The sequence below is a fragment of the Grammomys surdaster genome, unplaced genomic scaffold (assembly GCF_004785775.1).
Source record: "Grammomys surdaster isolate TR1022 unplaced genomic scaffold, NIH_TR_1.0 186, whole genome shotgun sequence".
Classification (NCBI taxonomy): domain Eukaryota; kingdom Metazoa; phylum Chordata; class Mammalia; order Rodentia; family Muridae; genus Grammomys; species Grammomys surdaster.
Window position 1 is genome coordinate 2249932 of NW_021604631.1, and position 18455 is coordinate 2268386.

The 18455-nt window shown below is 47.9% G+C and overlaps 1 protein-coding gene across 2 annotated transcripts in view; it reads right to left on the reverse strand.

Moving 5' to 3' along the window:
• The window catches only part of Wdr91 (WD repeat domain 91), a 30608-nt gene that overhangs the window by 4529 nt on the left and 7624 nt on the right, over nt 1-18455 (reverse strand). The window contains exons 7-13 of one of the 2 annotated variants that reach the window (XM_028768438.1): nt 10777-10935; nt 6973-7160; nt 6028-6178; nt 4021-4115; nt 3718-3886; nt 1563-1671; nt 812-924 (exon numbers count right to left, since the gene is read on the reverse strand). In XM_028768438.1, coding sequence (XP_028624271.1) covers nt 812-924; nt 1563-1671; nt 3718-3886; nt 4021-4115; nt 6028-6178; nt 6973-7160; nt 10777-10935 — 984 coding nt within the window. Of the gene's footprint in view, nt 1-811; nt 925-1562; nt 1672-3717; nt 3887-4020; nt 4116-6027; nt 6179-6972; nt 7167-10776; nt 10936-18455 lie in introns of both variants that reach the window. The other variant, XM_028768437.1, reaches the window with a different exon arrangement.

Genomic DNA, 18455 nt, shown 5'->3' on the forward strand with positions numbered 1-18455 from the left:
AGATAGATAGATAGATAGATAGATAGATAGATAGATAGATAGATAGATAGGTAGATAGATAGGTAGATAGATAGGTAGATAGATAGGTAGATAGATAGGTAGATAGGTAGATAGGTAGATAGGTAGGTAGATAGATAGTAGATAGGTAGATAGATAGGTAGATAGGTAGGTACATAGTAGATAGGTAGATAGAAAGGTAGATAGGTAGGTAGATAGGTGGATAGGTAGATAGATAGTAGATAGGTAGGTAGGCAGACAGACAGACAATGGTTTGGTAGTCAACTGTTTTCAGTGGAGAATACAAACAGTATAAAATCTCACAGGTTTAGGAGACTGCTAAGTCTTTCTCCTACTTCTGCCTACCTCTGACTTCAGGCCATTCCCACTTCCTAACATTCCCTTCCACAGAGGAGATCTACACAGGCCTTGTCTTATACTGACTTAGGCGATGGGGGTTTGCTTACTTTGTACTTTGGGCTCTGCTCAGATCTGTTTCCCCTGAGGGTGCTTACTCCAGCTCGTCAGCAAACCTCAAGCACTGCCTTGTGACCATGACCAAACACACTCACCAAAGAACATCTTCCCCCAAATGTGGTTCCATCTCTGGTGACGTGAGTCAGTTTTGCCACAACTAGGAAGAAGGATACAGAACTCCCATCTACGAGAACAGCCCACTCCCACTGCACTCACTGAACCCCACAAAGATGCTTTGAGGTAGACTTCTATGTATCCTTATTTTGCGGAAGATAAAATGGAGGCAGAAAAAAGTCCAAAGCCACAGAGCTCACGGACCAACGCTGCTGGCGCCTACCTTGCCATCCTCGCCAATGCTGTACACAGCGTTCTCGTCACAGCTGAATTCCACAGAGTAGACCTCTCCACAGTGGGCCTTCCAGCTCATAGCACACTCATGCTGCTGCATGTCTGAGAGAGCCAGATCACCCTGGTAAGGCCTCCGTGTACAGCAGGACCCCCTCACCCTCTGTGACAGCTGCTCTAGAGGCCGGGGCCTCCTGGACCAGAAAATGCTGGCCCTTCCAGGTCACCTGCCTCTGAGCAGCCTCCTGATTTGGTCTAAGGGAGGACTGGGAATCCTTAGGGACAGAGCTCATCTGGGGTTCCTGTAAGTTTAGGAAGACAGAATCCTTCCTATCAGACCTCTATAACTGCCCCCAGGCACCATGGAGACCTATTACACAGTTGTCACCTTGTGTCATTTTAGAGCCTAGGTCTACCTTCCTGGAGACAGGAGACCAGCCACCATAGCATGTGAATAAGATGGCACTGTTCTCCTGTAACCCTTTGCATCCCACACATGTATCCCACATGGGTGACAAGGACTGAGGGTCAGTCACCTCAAGGTCAAAGGACTATTAAGCTCGTCCCCTCCCATGTCTACAGACAGCAAGCACATACAAGTGGACTGTTGCAGAATTTTTAAAACATTGACCACGGTCAAGCTCTAGAACATGCTTTTGAAACTGGGCTTTTACAATGGCCTTGGCCCCAGCTGGGTCATTTAAGGAGGGGATCAGGGTTGCCATAGCACCACACTTACGTACCAAAGAGCCGGATGACTCCATCAGCTGCCCCTGTGACCAGTAGGTTCCCATTGTGATTGAAAGCTGTGCAGTTGATGGCAATCGGCTCTGGGTCCAGTGAGAACTGAAGCTGGGAATACAAACAGAAGCCCCGTCAGCAGGCTAGTCCAACATAGACCCCACTAGCTCCCCCTGCCAAGGCCTGCTTCTGACAAAACTATCTGAGCATCTGTCAAAGTCCATTGACCGATGTGCTCTTCTGAGAAGTAATGCCACTGTGCCTACAGATATTCTAGTTTCTGCACTAAGGGGATAATCCATGTCAGAGCAGTGACGAGTAACCTCTATCTCAGCAGCCCATCCTCAAGTGGACTCCAAGATAAGTCTTCCTGAGCACTCCTGTAGCCAGCAGGAACCAACCATCCATCAGCTGCCTTTCACTGCAGGCAGCCCTGAGTGACGGAGGACACACACATCCCAAAGCTGCTCCTGTCCCTTCCTACGGAGCCCAATATCGACAGGACCTAACAAAGCCAGAGCTGTAAATTAGATCTACTAAGGATATAATCTGATAATAAGGAACAGCATTCCGACAATGCAGAACCCTCCAGGGACTAAAACTGCAAGGCTGATGTCATTTACATACAGGCACAGTAGTGACCTACAAATAAAGGAGTCCTCTGAAACCAAAGCCAAGAGGAGGGTGAGAGCCCTGTGGACCAGTGAACTCAACAGGCATGAAACACTCAGAAGCCTGAGCATGAAGTAAAAGGACTGGCCAATCCCCCACACGCTGCTAAGACTCCAAAAAGCAACACCCTCCGTGCAAGAATGAACTAGAATTTCACAGAAAGTGTTAACAAAATGTAGCTCTCTGCTAAGCATAACCTCAGGCTAGTGTGGGTTTACAACCAAGTTCACAATCCCTGTGTGGTCTGAGAATGGATTTCAAGGTTGATGGAACCTCTGGGCACCTGGTGGAAGTGAAAGCGAGTCCTTCTCAGAGAAACGCAGCTCTCCATACACACTGAGGCTTGTAGCCCCAAGGATAAAGAGCCAGAAACAGGAGCATGAAGTAGAAATTCTGAGGACATGAGAAGGTATGGGGAGAGGAGCAGGCATCCTCAGAAACAGTAGGGAGCAGAAACAGGATGGGATTAGCAGAACTCCAGAGCTTTCAAAATGTTTGGCAGAAAGCCAGAGAGTGAGGACTACAGAGGAGACGGTAGCAGGAGCAAGCCCGTGTGTAAGGACAGTGCTGCATTCCTGGAAATGAGAAACAAGCCCTGCAATGAATGTCCCCACAGGCTAATTAAAGATGGGGTGCTGGGGAGCGCTCTGTCAAAGCTCAGGAAATGATGTCATGAAGGCAGCGAAGTGAGACAAAGAAAGAGTCCTAAGAATGTTCTAGAAGGTCCTCAAGAAAGAACCAGAGATGTGTTAACACTGGAAAGAATACAACTAAGAATTTTCCAGAACTGGACAAAGACACAAATCCTCTTGCAAAGCTGCAATTTTAATTTTATTTACTTTCATTTATTTATTGAGGGTGGAAATTTTATTTTATTTTTTTTATCTAGAGGCAGGCTAACCTAGAACTCTGGTTCCTCCTGCCTCGACCTCTTAAGTGCTAAGTGTGCAGGCATGTACTACCACAACTAGTTAGAGTTTTAAGAAACATCTTTTAGCTTAGAAAACCCACACTGAGATACTCAAATAAGATCTTAATAGTCAGACAGAGGGGGTGAGCCACACCAAGAGCCAACCTCTTGATTTCAGCACAGGCTGCCAGAGAAGACAGAGCCAGAGTTAGAGGACGGACCTGTTTCCAACTAGAATACAGAATTCTGAAAAATAAAATAAAAATAATAGGCACCCTGCAAATTCCACACACATAAAGTTTGAAAGCCAAAGAAGCAGAAATAGCCCTGTATGTACATGTAACTACAAATGTGATAAGGCACCTGTTAAGCTGTAAGGAGATAGCAACCCAAAATTCAAGACAGGGTCTCTGTGAAGGGAGAAAGGCAATAGAGTTGAGAAGGTCCCATGATTTTTAGGACAGAGAGGAGAATCGAGAAGAGACTCATCAAAACCACAGGGAGTGTGGGCGGTGTGCCCTCCACACAGGGTGCCCTCCAGGCAGCCCTAGGGCACCCGAAGGCAGACCCGGTACCTGCTGCTTCATGGTTTTTGTATCCCACAGCAACAGCTTGCCAGGAACCTGGTTCATGCCTTTGCTGCCGATATCCGGGGCCAAAGAGTCTGTCTGGGAGGTAAGGCTCGGAGCTGCAGCTGAACAGACGAAAGAGGCCCCATTGGGGCTGCAGGCAAGAGACAGGATTCTGGAATACATACAGGCTGGGGTCAGACAATCATCACCACAGGCTCTGAGGTGATTACCACTCCAGGAGGTGGGGCCCACAAAGCAACCACAGCAGCCTGAGGCCTTAGGGTGAGTGGGGAGGCTCCCACTCACCTGGGCATGTCATCATTGATGTTGATTTCACAGAGGTTCTTCTTGGCTTCTGTATCATAAAGACGCACCGTCCCCACACCACTGCCCAGCAGGAGCTGGAACGAGAAGAGGCAGGAGGCTGAGGAGGACAAGGGTCAGGGAGGACTTCCATGGTGAGAGGGGCCAAGCCCACTCCCATATAGCATGCAGCTGGGCAGACTGCATGGGTAAGTTCCTTACCCACTTGTCCAGGCAGCTAAGGAAACTCTGGCTACAACAGACCTCACTTAAGATGCCATGAAGAGGGGCTGGAGAGATAGCTCATTGATTAAGAGCACTGGTTGCTCTTCCAGAGGACTCATGTTCCATTCCCAGAATCTACATAGCATCTCACAACTTTCTAAAACTGCAGTCCCAGGGGATCTGACGCCCTCTTCTGCCTTCTCAGGCACCAGACACATATGAAATACACATAGACATACATGCAGATAAAACATGAAAGTTCAATTTTTTTTTTAACTTTCAAGACAAGGTTTCTCTATGTAGCCCTGGCTGTCCTGGAACTCACTCTATAGACCAGGCTGGCCTCGAACTCAAGAGATCCACCTGCCTCTGCTTCCCTAGTGCCAGGATTAAAAGTGTGCAACACTACCGGCCAGATGATTAATTTTTTTTTTAAAACAATGTCATTAAGTCATGAAAGCCAAGCAGTATTTTGAAGCGAGAGGGACAGGATACTGAAAAGGTGGGATAAACAGAGGTGACTGGACCACTGGGGGCATCTGAGGGAGTCACCCTCAGGGGAATTAATGATGGGCTCAAAGTGAATGCATTCTCTCTCGAGAGTTGTGAGAGCAAGCTTTGTCCCAATCCCCTTTCTGGATTCCTGTTTCGCCATGGATCTTTCTCTCTGGCATGAGCTCCCATCATAATGCATGTGCTGCAGCCAAGCTTGGGAGCCTTCACCAGAACTGAGCAGACACTGGCGCCTACAGAACTGTGGGCTAGATAACCTTCTTTTCTTTATAACATACCCAGCTTCAAGCATGTTGTTACAGCAACAGAAAACAGACTTTATATGGAATCTCTAGAAGAGAAGAAACACTGAAATATTCTGGACTAGTGACCTCAGACCCTTTGATCTTTCATTCCTTCCTTTCAGCTTTAAATCCCAGCTGTTCCAACCCTTCCTGCTCCCTCCTGCTTTCTCTACCCTTCTGCAGGACTGGCCCTGGCTCGTCTTGGGATTGAGGTGACTGCTCCATTTGCCTTTCCAGGGACAGCTCTGGCTCTGGTTCCATGAAGGCCTCCAGAAGTATATAGCGTGGGTCCTTCCCACCTCTGGGACTTAGGACTTCATGGGTATAAGTAGAAGAAAACAACAAACTGATGCCAGAGCAGCTCTGGTGTAGGGCATCCCCAGGAATTTTAGCTAGACAATGGCTTCCACATTCAGGGACAGCCCTGAGAAGGACATCCTACGAAGACAACTCCTTCCTATGTTTCCTAGACATCGAGAAAAATTAGTGCCTGACTGTTGGGCTACAAGCAATCAACTTTAACTCCTCAATGGCAAACCTTACCTTGAATAGAAAATCCAGTGGGAAAACCAGCACTGGGCCACTCCCAAGCAATGGGGCCTGTGGAAGCCACAAGCTAGAGCAATGCTCCCATATGCTGTGACTCTTTGGGCTGCGTGAGTCGGGTCTTAACAAGAGTATTAGTAAATTATTAGTACTTAACAAGTATGTACTAATAATGTATCAGAAACATGGGCAGAGCGGTGATGGGAAGCCAGGGTCTCCTGAGATACACCAGCAGACAGGAGAAAGTCTTCCACAATCTCCAGGAATAGCTTCACTGCCACTCTAGGCAGGAGTCAGCTGGGCCAGGCCTACAGGTTTGGTCTTGGGCCCCATGACGGTGATGGGGAGGCGATTTAGTTTACCTCCTCAGCTCGGCCTGTCAGGAGCTCCTGAGAACTTCTGCTTGAAGCACAGAACAAGCTTTGCCCGCAAAGTCACTTACCAGCCTGTCTCTCTTGGTGGCCCACTCTAGAGAGAGCAGTGGTGACTTAGAGATGGAGGATGCTTTGGTCTGCATGATGGGATTGAAGGACCACACCTTGATGACCCCATCTACGTCTAAGCTGGCCACTCTCCTGCCAGAGCAGTCCACTCTGTGACAGGACAAAGGGAGGCATTAGTGTCCTGGCCTCATCCTCTTGGGCCAACATCGATCCCAACAATGATACTTTCCCAACTTTCCGAATGCATTAACAATGATGCTCAAGGTTGTACACTCAGAGGGTATGTGTAGACTAGAAACACTCATTTGTCCAAGTAACACTATCGGGCACCAGAAAGACGGCTCATCTTTCTGATTAAAGTAAAGATGCACACTGCATAAGCCTGGAGACCCGACTCAGATACCCTAGAGCCCATGTAAATGTAGAAGAACCAATTCCCAAGAGTTGTCCTTTGACCTCTCTACGCATGTGCGCACGTACACAACAAGCACACGTGCACACAATAGGAAATACATAAATAAGCAGGTGGAGTAACAATACACACAGTGCCACGCAAGGCCGTGCGGTGAACGCGGGACATGAACAGCAGCAGATTTGCAGAGTGTGTGCCCTCAGTGATGAGAACCTGCCATCTGAAATTTGGAGCTCTTCCCTCATTAGGCTCCAGCTCAACCCAAGGGCCAAGCTCATCAGGAATGTCAAAACAGGAACCTGCCCATGTTCTTCAAGGCCATGCTTTCACTATGATTAAGTACAAACTTACACATGGTAAAATTTTTCATCCATACATTAACATGAAGCCAATAAAACTGAGTGGTCTGCGGGAGACCACTACAAAAGTAGCATCCTGCAGGACTCTACTGACCCTTTCAGGGACACTTACTGCCACTAACACTCTCACACGCTACCTAGAATCCCACCCCACCCCGACTCCCCAGGCCTACCTGCAGTGCATGATGGATGAATGGTGCTCCCCATATTCTTCTTGGCTCAGCACTATGAAGGGCTGCTCCGGGCGGTCTCCCTCAGAACCTGCTGTGGACACCCGGGCCAGGACCTCTACAGGTCCCATGTGGAGTTCCAAGCAGGGCTCAGCCTCTGGGCCACTGCCTTCCAGCTTCTTCTCTGCACACTGTGACTGGCAAAGCGTGGAATGTCAGCTTAGAGAGGGTCTCCTCCACCACAAAAACACACTAGATGACTACAGGTGGTCACCGCCACAGGAGGTCAGCTCTGAGCTGGAGAGCTATGCACAGCTCCCCCTGGGAAGAGTAGGGTGCCTGCTCCCTGGAAACTGCAACCTTCTCATAGACCCTAGTTGGGGAGAGAGCTGGGCTTGCCCTCTCAAATGAGACTTGGCACAGTCTTGATGCAGGCCAAACAGAGGGTGAAGTCTGACTCAGGTTTACTATTGCTATGATGAAACACCACAACCAAAACGAGTTGAAAAGGAAAGGTTTTATTTATTTGGTTTATGCTTCCACAACACTTTTCAAAATTGGTGGAAATCAGGACAGAAACTCAAGCAGGGCAGGAACCTGGAGGCAGACGCTGATACAGAGGTCATGGTCGAGGGCTGCTTACTGGCTTGCTCTTCATAGCTTACTCAGACTGCTTACTTATAGAATCTAGGACCACCAGCCCAGGGATGGTACCATCCATAATGGGCTGGGTGGGGCCTCCCACATCAATCACTAATAAAGAAAAATGCCCTACAGCAGTGGTTCTCAACCTGTGGGTCTCAACCCCCATAGGCGTTGAGATATGAGATATTTACAATATTATGATTCATGAGAGTAGCAAAATTGCACTTATGAAGAAGCAAGAAAATAAGTTTATCGTTGGGGATCAGCACAGCATGAAGAACTATATTAAAGGGTTGCAGCATTAGGAAGGTTGAGAACCACTGCCCTATGGGCTTGCCTACAGCCCAATATTATGGACACATTTCTCAATCAAGATTCCCTCCCTCCTCTCAAATGAGGGTAGCTTGTGTCAAGTTGTCATACAACTAACCAGCACAACTGAGCCATTGTCAACCTGACAAGCACATCACTGTTAAGCCATAATCTTTCCTTTCCTGTTCATCCCCAAGATCACACAATGAAGACATCGCAATATAAAACATTTCATAAACTTAAAAAGTCCCTTAGCCTTCCTTACAAATTCAAACACTTTAAAAGTTGACTCTTTAAAAATATCTAATCTTTCTAAAGTCCTATAAAACTCCAAAATCCCTTTTTAAAACAAAGTTTAAAGTCTCTCAACTGAGTTCAATTGAAAGCAAATTAAATACTTTCTTACTTCAAAAGACAAGAACCAGGGCACAGCCACCACAATCTGAACAAAGCAAAGCCAAACTCCAACAGCGTAAAAAGCTCCATGTCCAGGATCTGGAATTCACTTGGGATCTTCTGGGCTCCTCCAGGGGCTTCTCTGGCTCTACCCAGCTTGTCTTCTAAGCTAGGGCAGGCTCCACTCCATCAGTGCTGCTGCCCTTGGTGGTCATCCATGGCACCGGCATCTCCAAAATGCTGGGGTCTCCTGCTATAAGTAGCTTCTCCTGGGCTCTCTTCATGATGCCAAGACTCAACTTCTCTACATGATCCCTTCAATTCTGGGCTTTCAACTGCTACTGAGGCTGGGCCTTTGCCAATGGCCTCTCCTGGGCTCTCACAGTGCCAAACCTCAGCTGCTCTCCATGACCCTTTCATGCCTTCAAAACCAGTACCATTACCAAGTTCAGCTGTCAGCCCAAAGGACACTCTTGTCTGCCTCTGAAACGGTGTCTGTGTGCTGACTCTCAGGAAACACTAGAAGATTTCACCTCACTGACGCTGGTCTCTTCTTAATCACAGCTAATGTCTCAGCACAGCTGACCAGCATTGTCCCAGGAAAACAAAGGTTTCACTTCAGTGGTGCCGGTCTCTTCTAAGTCACAACTGACTCTTCAGCCCCAGCTATCCAGAACCACAAACAGCAGACATGCAATGGCCCTGATAGCCTTTATGTAGCTCTCAAATTTCCCTCTGAAACTTCAAGCCGAGCCAGGCCTCCACTGTCTGCATTTCTCTCATTCCTTCTGAGCTCCCACAGAACAGCTTACCAAGCTTTGAACCCTCAACATATCTTCTAACCCAAAGTGACAAAGTTCTTCCACAATCCTCCCCAAAACAACATGATCAGGTCTGCCACGGTGATACCAGACTATCCTAGTACAAGTTTCTGTCTTAGGGTTACAGTTGCAGTGATGAAACACCATGACCAACAAAAGTTAGAGAGAAAAGGGTTTACTTGGCTTATGCTTCCACATTTCTGTTCAGCATCAAAGGAAGTCAGGACTGAAACTCAAACAAGGCAGGAACCTGAAGGCAGGAGCTGATGCAGAGCCCATGGAGGGTGTTGCTTACTGGCTTACTTCTCATGGTTTGCTCAGCCTGCCTTCTTATAGAACCTAGGACCACCAGCCGAGGGATGGCATCACCCACAACAGGCTGGGACCTCCCCAATCAATCACTGACTTAAAAAATTGCCTTACAGGCTTTGCTTATATGCCCAATACCATGGAGATATTTTCTCAATTAAGGTTCCCTCCTCTCTGAAGACTCTCTGAACTCTGTGCCAGGTTGACATGAATCTAGCCAGCACAGGTAGGGAACAGAGTTTAATGGGAGCTGACTGTGGGTCGGCCCCTGTGCTGAGTGCCTAGAGCTTACCCTTAACTTACTTCCAGATGATGTCATTACCACCCCACTTACAGCTGTGGGAACTAGACGGAGGCAGAAGCTAAACACCTTCCCTAAGAGTACCTGCTGGCAGAGGGGAGAACTCAGGTGTGAGGCCAGAGCTGTCAAGTGAAGCCTGGCTGTGACAGTGCCCCATGCCAACCAGGCTATGTTCCTGACACAGGGACCAAGGAGACTGAGGCTAGTGGGCAAGCAGGAAGAGAGGCCTGAGAACCTCAGGAACAGCCCAGTGTCTGCCTCCCTGTGGCACCAAGTATCCTTCACCACGACCCCTCACTGCTTGCCCAGATATACCCAAGACCTACGGTGCACTGGCCACCTGGAGGCCCTGATGCCCTTCCAGTTATCCCTCAGGATAACACCATCAAGGGGGCGAAGGCTGTGATAGGCCTCCAGAAGCAGCCTGAACCCTTCAGAAGACCACAGTGTGTGTTCACCACCACTAGGCTGCTAGCATAAGGGCACAACTGCCTTTAAATGGACAGGAGGGCACACCCAGGACAGTGTCCCAGAGGGTGAGCAAGTAAGTCACTCGGGCTTTTGGTAGGAACAGCTGACACTATCAGGAAAAGCAGATGCCATCTCACGTCCCCACAGCAAGGGACCCTGTCTCCAGGGCTCCCAACAGGGAAGATATGGCTACAGCACCTTAGTGAGCAAGTACATGGGTGTCCACACAGCAGCCACACAACAGGGACACCAGGGGAAGCACAAGAAAGGGATGCTGGGTCAAACTGAGGAGATCAAGTCTCAGGCCCCATGCCATGGTGCTGCATGCAGGTCACCCATGGGAAGTTCTGGTATGTGGGGGTCCCCAGAACTCATCTTACAGAGACCTTTCTGGCCCCACTTGAAAAAAAATGCTACCAGGAGAAAAGCAGGCCAAACAGTACCCCAAAACCACAGTGTGATGCCAACCAACCAGGCCAGGGTAGGCCCCGTCTAACTGCAGAACTCGGAGGGACCCCCCAAAGGATCCCTCGCTGTCCAGGCACCCTATACCTGCGAGGAAGATGTAGAGAGCAGCTCCCTCCTCTCCTTGCCATGGTCCTGCAGACGTCGTTGTCGCTGATGTGTCCAGTTTGCTTCCCCAGGGACTGGCCCGCTCAGAAGGCTCCTCCCATCCTTGGCCCCAGGCACTGGGTCCTTTCCCTTGGTAGCCTAGAGGATGAGAAGCGGGCTGTAGAAAGTCTCATTCAGGCTGTCCACAGGGACTGCAGCAGGAAGGATGCAATTCCTCGGCCAACGAACTCCCAGAAAGGCCTTCCTAGGCTGGCCTGGGCAGGAGGTTCAAACCAGCCAGGCAGGCCTCCAGACTAAGCTCCTCCTTGCTAGGTCACCTGCTGCCCTCAGCCTGCACTCTCATCCGGACAGAGGCAGATATAATCTCTTTGAACCAACAGAAATGATCAATTTTTGTTATAGGAGCCCAGTACTTTATACCAGGTCAGGTCTCACAATGGATAATATCAGAATTTATATGTAACAACATTTGGGCAATATTAAGTGTACACACACACACACCAGCCAATCTCCTCTGTAGTGAAAAAGAAACACAATACAGTCTGTTGTTTGGGGTCAATGACACAGCTAAGCTGGCTATTGTAAATAAATAAAAATGGGCTATGGACGCGGGGTGTGTGTGTGTGTGTGTGTGTGTGTGTGTGTGTGTGTGTTAGTGGCAGAGCACTTGCCTAGCTTGAATTCAATCTCAAAAACAAACAAAGTCAGGAGGCAGGCCTAGTGGCACAGGCCTTTAATCCCAGCAGTCTGGAGACATGAAGACAGAGGAAGGAGGTCTACAAAGAGAGTTCCAGGGCAGTCAGGGCAACAGACTGTCCCAGACTGACACAGAGAAACCCTCTTCTGACAAACAACAACAACAAAAAAGTCAGGACCACTAGGTCATTTGGTTTGCAAATGACTAAACTAACAGACATTTTCCACAGAACTTACCCTAGAGACTCAAGGATCTCTGTGTAAGATAAGTTAGAAAGGAAAGGCGCTGAAGTTTTTCTGGCTTTTCTCATACCAAGAGTGATAAGGTCCAAATCTATAACAAAGGGATGGATCTAGTAACCTCCACCTACCCCAGGACAGCTCCTCCCTTTCCGTGAGCAACAGGAGGTAACAACAGCGAAGTGCTGAGGCAGGACTGCATCCTGGAGTGCCAACCCTCGAGACCTACCATTCTCCTATTTACTGATCTGGATGGCAAGGAGTAACTCCCAAAAGTTGTCCCCTGGCATCCACCCCTGTGCTGTAGTACATACACACACATGTCTGTCTGTCATCTCTCTCCCTCTCACACTTACACACACAGAGACACACTCACTCACACACACACACACACACAGACACACACACACTTTTCAATTTTTTTTCTTTAAATCTGCACTGTCTGAGACTCCATTTTATACACATCATGCTGGCCACCATTCCAGGGCTGGGCACCAGATGCTGCTGGTGAGGCTGTGGAGACCAGGAACACTCATCCGTTCCTGATGGCAATACAAAATGATAAAACCCAAAGAGAGATCGTAGGAAAGAGAGAGCTTTTACGTTATCCTTTCAGGTAAGAACAAAACGGCTAAAACAGAAGCAAAGGAGAAGCCACAACACTGTGAAAGGAAATCCCTTTGAACATATCCCAGACGCTGGCTGACATTCTCTATATGGAAAGGGAGCTAGAGGGGAGTGAGATCCTGGGAGGACGATGTGCACAATAGATGGTGACACCTGCCCTGCAGGAGACTCAGAGAGTTCCTTTCCACCCTCCCTCAGAGGACAGTCCTCCTACCCACAGCCTGTACCCTGCAGAGGCCCTGACTGGCAACTAAACTAAGGAGTGGCTGGCTGCTGGCTAGGTAAGGCCACCAGAAGAGTGAGTGTCTGCAGGGGCACCAACCTCTCTCATTTTATTACAGACTGGGGGTTCCCTACCCACCAAGCTGAAGACCAGAAGTGTTTGGGTTCCATTTCTCCAGGTTTTAGGATATCTGCATATATATATTATAAAATATCTTGGGGATATGACGACACATGTCTAAACATAAAATGCATTTATAGGGCTGGAGAGATGGCTCAGCGGTTAAGAGCATTGACTACTATTTCAGAGGTCCTGAGTTCAATTCCTAGCAACCACATGGTGGCTTACAACCATCTGTAATAGGATCTGATGCCCTCTTCTGATGTGTCTGAAGACAGTGACTGTGTATTCACATATATAAAATAAGTAAATATTTTTTAAAAAAATAAATAATGCATTTATGCTTCATATATCTTCTATATATAAAGGTAATTTTATACAATAGTTTTAAAGAACCAGGGAGATGCTTGCCTATCATGTACACGACCCTGGATTCGGAGCGTAGTACTGAAAAACAAATAAAACAAACTCACCCCAGCTATTTTGGCTTTCATGCTCCTGAGCTGCAGGTGCTGGCCTATACAAGCAGAACCCCTGAGGAGTTCCTGTGCTGACAATTTCATTTAACAGAGAGTATAGGAAGTGGGAAAAGGACTACCATATTGGGCTCACCTTGAACTTACAAGAAAACCGGCTGGTTATGCTCACATAGCTAACAAAAGTCTTGAGGGAAAAGTGACTCCGGGAGGATGTGTGAGAAAGGGGTATCCTAGCGCAGCGAGATCCAGCTGTGGCTCTGAGAACGTATCCAGAGAAAAGAAGAGATTTTAAAAGGTAAGTGTGCAGATGTGTGGGACAGCAGATCTGAGGCAAGAATGCTGGCCACTGGATGCCCAAAAAGAGAGCAAACGGCTACAGGAATGAGTGCTGTAGTCAAGTCATAAAGGGTAATGCAAACCTGAAAGTGCTAGAAAGGGGGCTGCCGAGGTGGCTCGGTGCACAAGAGTGAGGACTGAGAGAAGCTCTATATCCCTGTTTTATAAATAAAATCCAAGTAGATCGAGCCTGGTGTGGAAGTATGTGCGTACAATCCTGGGGCTGGATCAACAGAGACAGGAGGTCCAGGCTGAGCATCCATTCCATCCATTTACCGAGTCTGGGCCTGTGAGAGACACTGTCTCCAAAGGTGGCTGGAACCTGAGGAATGACACCTGAAGTTGTCCTGTGGCCTCTGTGTTATACACATGTGTACCTGCACACACAAGCACCTGTGTACACATGAATCTACACACTAGTCAGCACACAAAGTGCTAGAGAGGCTAAATCACAGTCTGTGCAGAAGCCCTGACAATAACAAGCAGACACAGCTAGGGACTTCGTGTGAGCAAAAGAGCAAAGAAAAGAAGGGTCTATTATGGGTTAGGATTGCACAGCCGATGGAGAACAGATAAGGCAGAGGCACTTTGCTTCTGCAGCTCTTCCTCTCCTGTCTTCAAACATGGAGAATTTCCTTATCAACTTCATCCAGGACTGTTCCCCTCCAGACGACACATGCTCATCTGCTTACGAACCTCAAGCTCTCCCACAGAGAACAGGAATGGTAAAACGTGCCACTTAGACATGACCCATTTTAATTCCAAGGATTAGACATGAGGCTGTAGCTCTGGATGGGCCCTGGGAAGATACATGCAACGGGAGAAAGTATCTTTTTCTAAGATGGCCGTGTGGGGATGCTGTGGGAAGGGGCCTGCTCGTGTCGGGAGCATTGCTGAGGACAAAGTCTGCTGTGGTCACATGCTTCCTCGGATAATGATATGAAACCACAGGAAACGTTGCCAAAAGGCAGGCACCAAGCAGCCACGTGGCATCTCTGTATTGCCTGTCCCAGGCCATATCTTTGTTACCATGGACACAGGAGTATCCTACCTTAGGACAAGAAGTAGGAATGTTTCAACACTTTGTGGGTCTTCTCTCTGCTCATTTACTTCCTGTGCCCGGTAAGCAGTGTCTTTTCCCCTTTCAATGTGCAGGGTTGAGGGTGCTCAGTTCAGATGGCCACTAACAGATAGCACAGAGGCTGAAAATTCTCAGGTGAGTCAGAAGTCCCCTCTAGCACCTCCTCGGTCAGTGCAGAGCACCCAGCAGGAAGACCCAGAGAGATAGCGGCTAGAGGGTAAAAGCATTTGTCACTCACGCAAGACTGATGACCTATGTTAAATCCCCAGAATCCATGGCTGAAAGAGACAACCTGTTCCTGTAAACTGTCCTCTGACCTCCACACATGTGTCATGGTGTGTGTGTGTGTGTGAGTTCATGTGCACAGGTGCACACATACAATAATCCTACTAACAATAATAGAGTTTTTTAATCTTAAAGAAAAAGAAATAACAGTAGCTTCCCTCACGTGTCAGAAAGGCAGAGAGGTCAACTGATATGTTATCGTGCTAGGGCCCCAAAATAAAAAATACAAATGGGAATTAACAATTGGCATACAGTAAAATCAGAGAGGCAACAAAAGAGTCATTGATACAGAGAAGCATGGGCTAAGCGTGACCTGTCAGCTGCTGCTGAAGAAGAACAGAAAGTGTCCCTCAGCCCTAACTGTGGTGGTCATGGGATACCAGTATGGCAGGCATCTGTGGAAGGCTGCTATCCACAAAGCACTTTAGTAAACAGGCAAATGTGTGTCTAGCTATAAATGTGAACAACTTTTAAAAAAAATGTTTCTGTGACATAATTCATCACTGCAGGTTTTAAGGACAAACCTCATAAAAATCCTAACTGGTGATGGGGCTGGAGAGATGCTGAGTGGTTAAGAGCACTGGCTGCTCTTGCATAGGACCTAGGTTCGGTTTCCAGGACCCATATGGGGTCTCACAAATGTCTGTAATTCAAGTCCCAGGGTATCTAACACACTCTCTGGCCTCTGCAGGCACCCAGCACATACGTGTTGAATATATATATGCATGTTGGCAAACACACATAAAATAAAAATAGACCTTTAAAAATATCCTAACAAGTGGATTCATACAACATTTAAATGGCCTAAATCCTATCCGGTCATAATCTACCTGGCTCCCAACAGTTCAGGAGAGGTGTCTGTTAGCCTGTCTTTTGTGATTTGGTCCTTCTAGAGACAGTCTTAGTAGATACAGGAGGGTTCCAAAATTCTTCCTAGAGAGTAGTCCAGCTTTGGTGGGAAACAGGTCTTCCCTGAAGGCCAAGGCATCAGAAGGCAGAGCCTCCCAAAGCACAAACTGCAGACAGGCATCCTCTCCCTTCATGCCTAGTTGTAGGGGCACAGGCCTAAGCCAGCTGGCCTCACCACTGGTGTCTCAGCAGGGAAGAGGGTAATTTACAGAGGTTGCTGTTCTTTGCTTTCTCTACTTGACAGCCAATTAAGGGCTATCTCCATAAGAAGGGAATTCCCACTTGCCACCCCAGTCTCAATTAGTGGAAGTGAAAGGCCCAGAATTCTCACTCCAGGGAAGGACACAAAGGCCTAGAAGCCCCTGCGCACCTGCTATTGTTGACGTGACCTGTTTGGCTCTTGCAGTTACGGATCCCAGAAGACCTTGGGTTTTACAGTTATCCTCCTCACTCCCAATTTTGCCTCCAGATTTCTATTGAAAGCCCGGAGAGTGTGTGTTCACAATGGTATGAAGCCAGATGCCATGCCTCTGACCTGTAATCGCAGCATTTGCAAGGCAAGGCTGAGGCAAGAGGATTGCCAGAGTTTGGGGCTAGCCTGAGCTACAGTGCGGGATCCTAAGTGGGCAAAATGCTGTGAATAAAATTTACAATGCTATATGTAAATAACATTTAAAATAGAAAAGTCTAATGATTTTTATATGTTGCCCATTTAACAATAAATAAAATACCGTTTATGTTTTCTGTGTGTTCATCCTTTAACAGTAAATAAGAAGGAAGAATTCTAAGACGGCCATGGTGGGAAAAGATTGAGCGTAACATACGCTGGTCAAGCAAGCTTGTGTAGAGCCCAGTGTCAGCGCCACAGGAACATGCTATCACATCACAGGAAGTGCCCCTACCACCTACTGCATTTGTCACTGGCTAGGGAGAAGTCTACAACACTATCTGAACATCATTCATGACAAAAGGACAGAGACATTATAAAGCTCCTCTCTCCCCCGCCCCAGAGTGAGGAGCCACGTACATGAATGAGGGATATCGGGCCACGGCAACAGGAGTAAACAGAGAGTGGAGTGGACAGAGAAGCCCAGCACGGAGAGAGCTGGGTTGTTCTACACAAGCCCCATTCAGTGTAGGCTGGGGTCATCAAAGATGCACTAATGGGCTTATTCTAAACAAATGCCCCTGACAGGCAAACGCCCCTGAGACAGCAGGGAAAGGCCAGCCACATCACAGGAGCCTCTACTCTGATGCACAGTAGGACCAGGAGGGGGTGACCCTGAAATCCACTGCCAGCTCTACAATTCTGCTGTTCCCTCGAACCTCAAATCTACTAGTTATTATTAGAACTGAAACAAATGCTGAGCCTAAATATCTACCATCGGTTGAAAACAGGAAATGAGGACGTTGGGGAGATGGTCCAACGGTGAAGAGCCTGTCGTGGGAGCGTGAGTGCCGGCCTGAGGTCAGCTTCACACACCCATAGTGAGCTCTAAGAGCGATGGAGAAAAGACACTTAACATTAATCTCTGTCCTCCAAATGCACACAAACACATATGCACACACACATGTGCACATACACTGCAAAGAGACATGTACAGACAAAAAATTAAAAATAATCATCATCATAAACAGAGAGAAAATGACTTCTCCCCCCCCCCAATGCCCCAGAAAGTGCACTGTGAATAGACAGCACAGTGGCCCAGCCTTGGTTTGGTTGTATTTTAGAGGCAAGCTCACAAACATTTCCATGTAAAAGTGCACATTCTTACCCTCACCTTTGGCTGCAGACTGCACACACACACACACACACACACACACACACACACACACAAATACACCACACCACTCAAACTTACTACATGAACCGTAACTCCTGCACATATCAAAAGCATGGCCACAGGCTTACCTAAAGCAGTCTTTGTATTTGCTTTCAACTCCAGTGAAGCTGGAGCCCAGGAGACTCCATGATCCACCCACCCACCAGCTATCAAGCTTTTAAATGTTGCTTAGTGAGACCCAGAAAGCAAAGAGTAGAGCAGACCTAGCCACATTCTGGAAGACCTAAAGTTCTACTTGTAAGATTTGGACTTTCAGAGAAGCAGTTACAGAGGCATCACTGGTTGAATGATGACTCTTTCCACAGTCCGGCATGCCAAGGTGACAGTCACACAGCATTGGCATGGGATATGACAGCTGATGACTAGGACGTTCAGGAGCCCAGCTCCTGCCATGACTTACTGTTGGCCTCTGCTGGGCACTGCTGATACCGAGGGCACTTCTGTAGCTCTGTTCCTCCCCATGCAAACTCGGGAGAGTTTAACCATTCTGAGTAGGGAGCGATGAGTCAGAGTAAAAAGGAAGCGGCCCGAGTCCATGCTCCATCTCCTCCAGCTCAACAATACTAACTCATCCCCAGTCCTGTGGCAGCCTGGTGCAGACCCCAGCATCCAAGGCACAAGCAGCCATCCTGAACTACTCCACCAGTTACAACTCAAGTCAAGGGTGGTGGAAGAGGAAGGGGCAGACTGACAATCTGCCATCTTATACTGCGTGTCTTTTTTTTTTTTTTTTAAAAAAAAAAAAACCTCTCTTTCCCTATGTCTCCTTTTCTTCTTGGGACCCGGAGATTCCACCTGTACCATCTGTCCAGCAATTG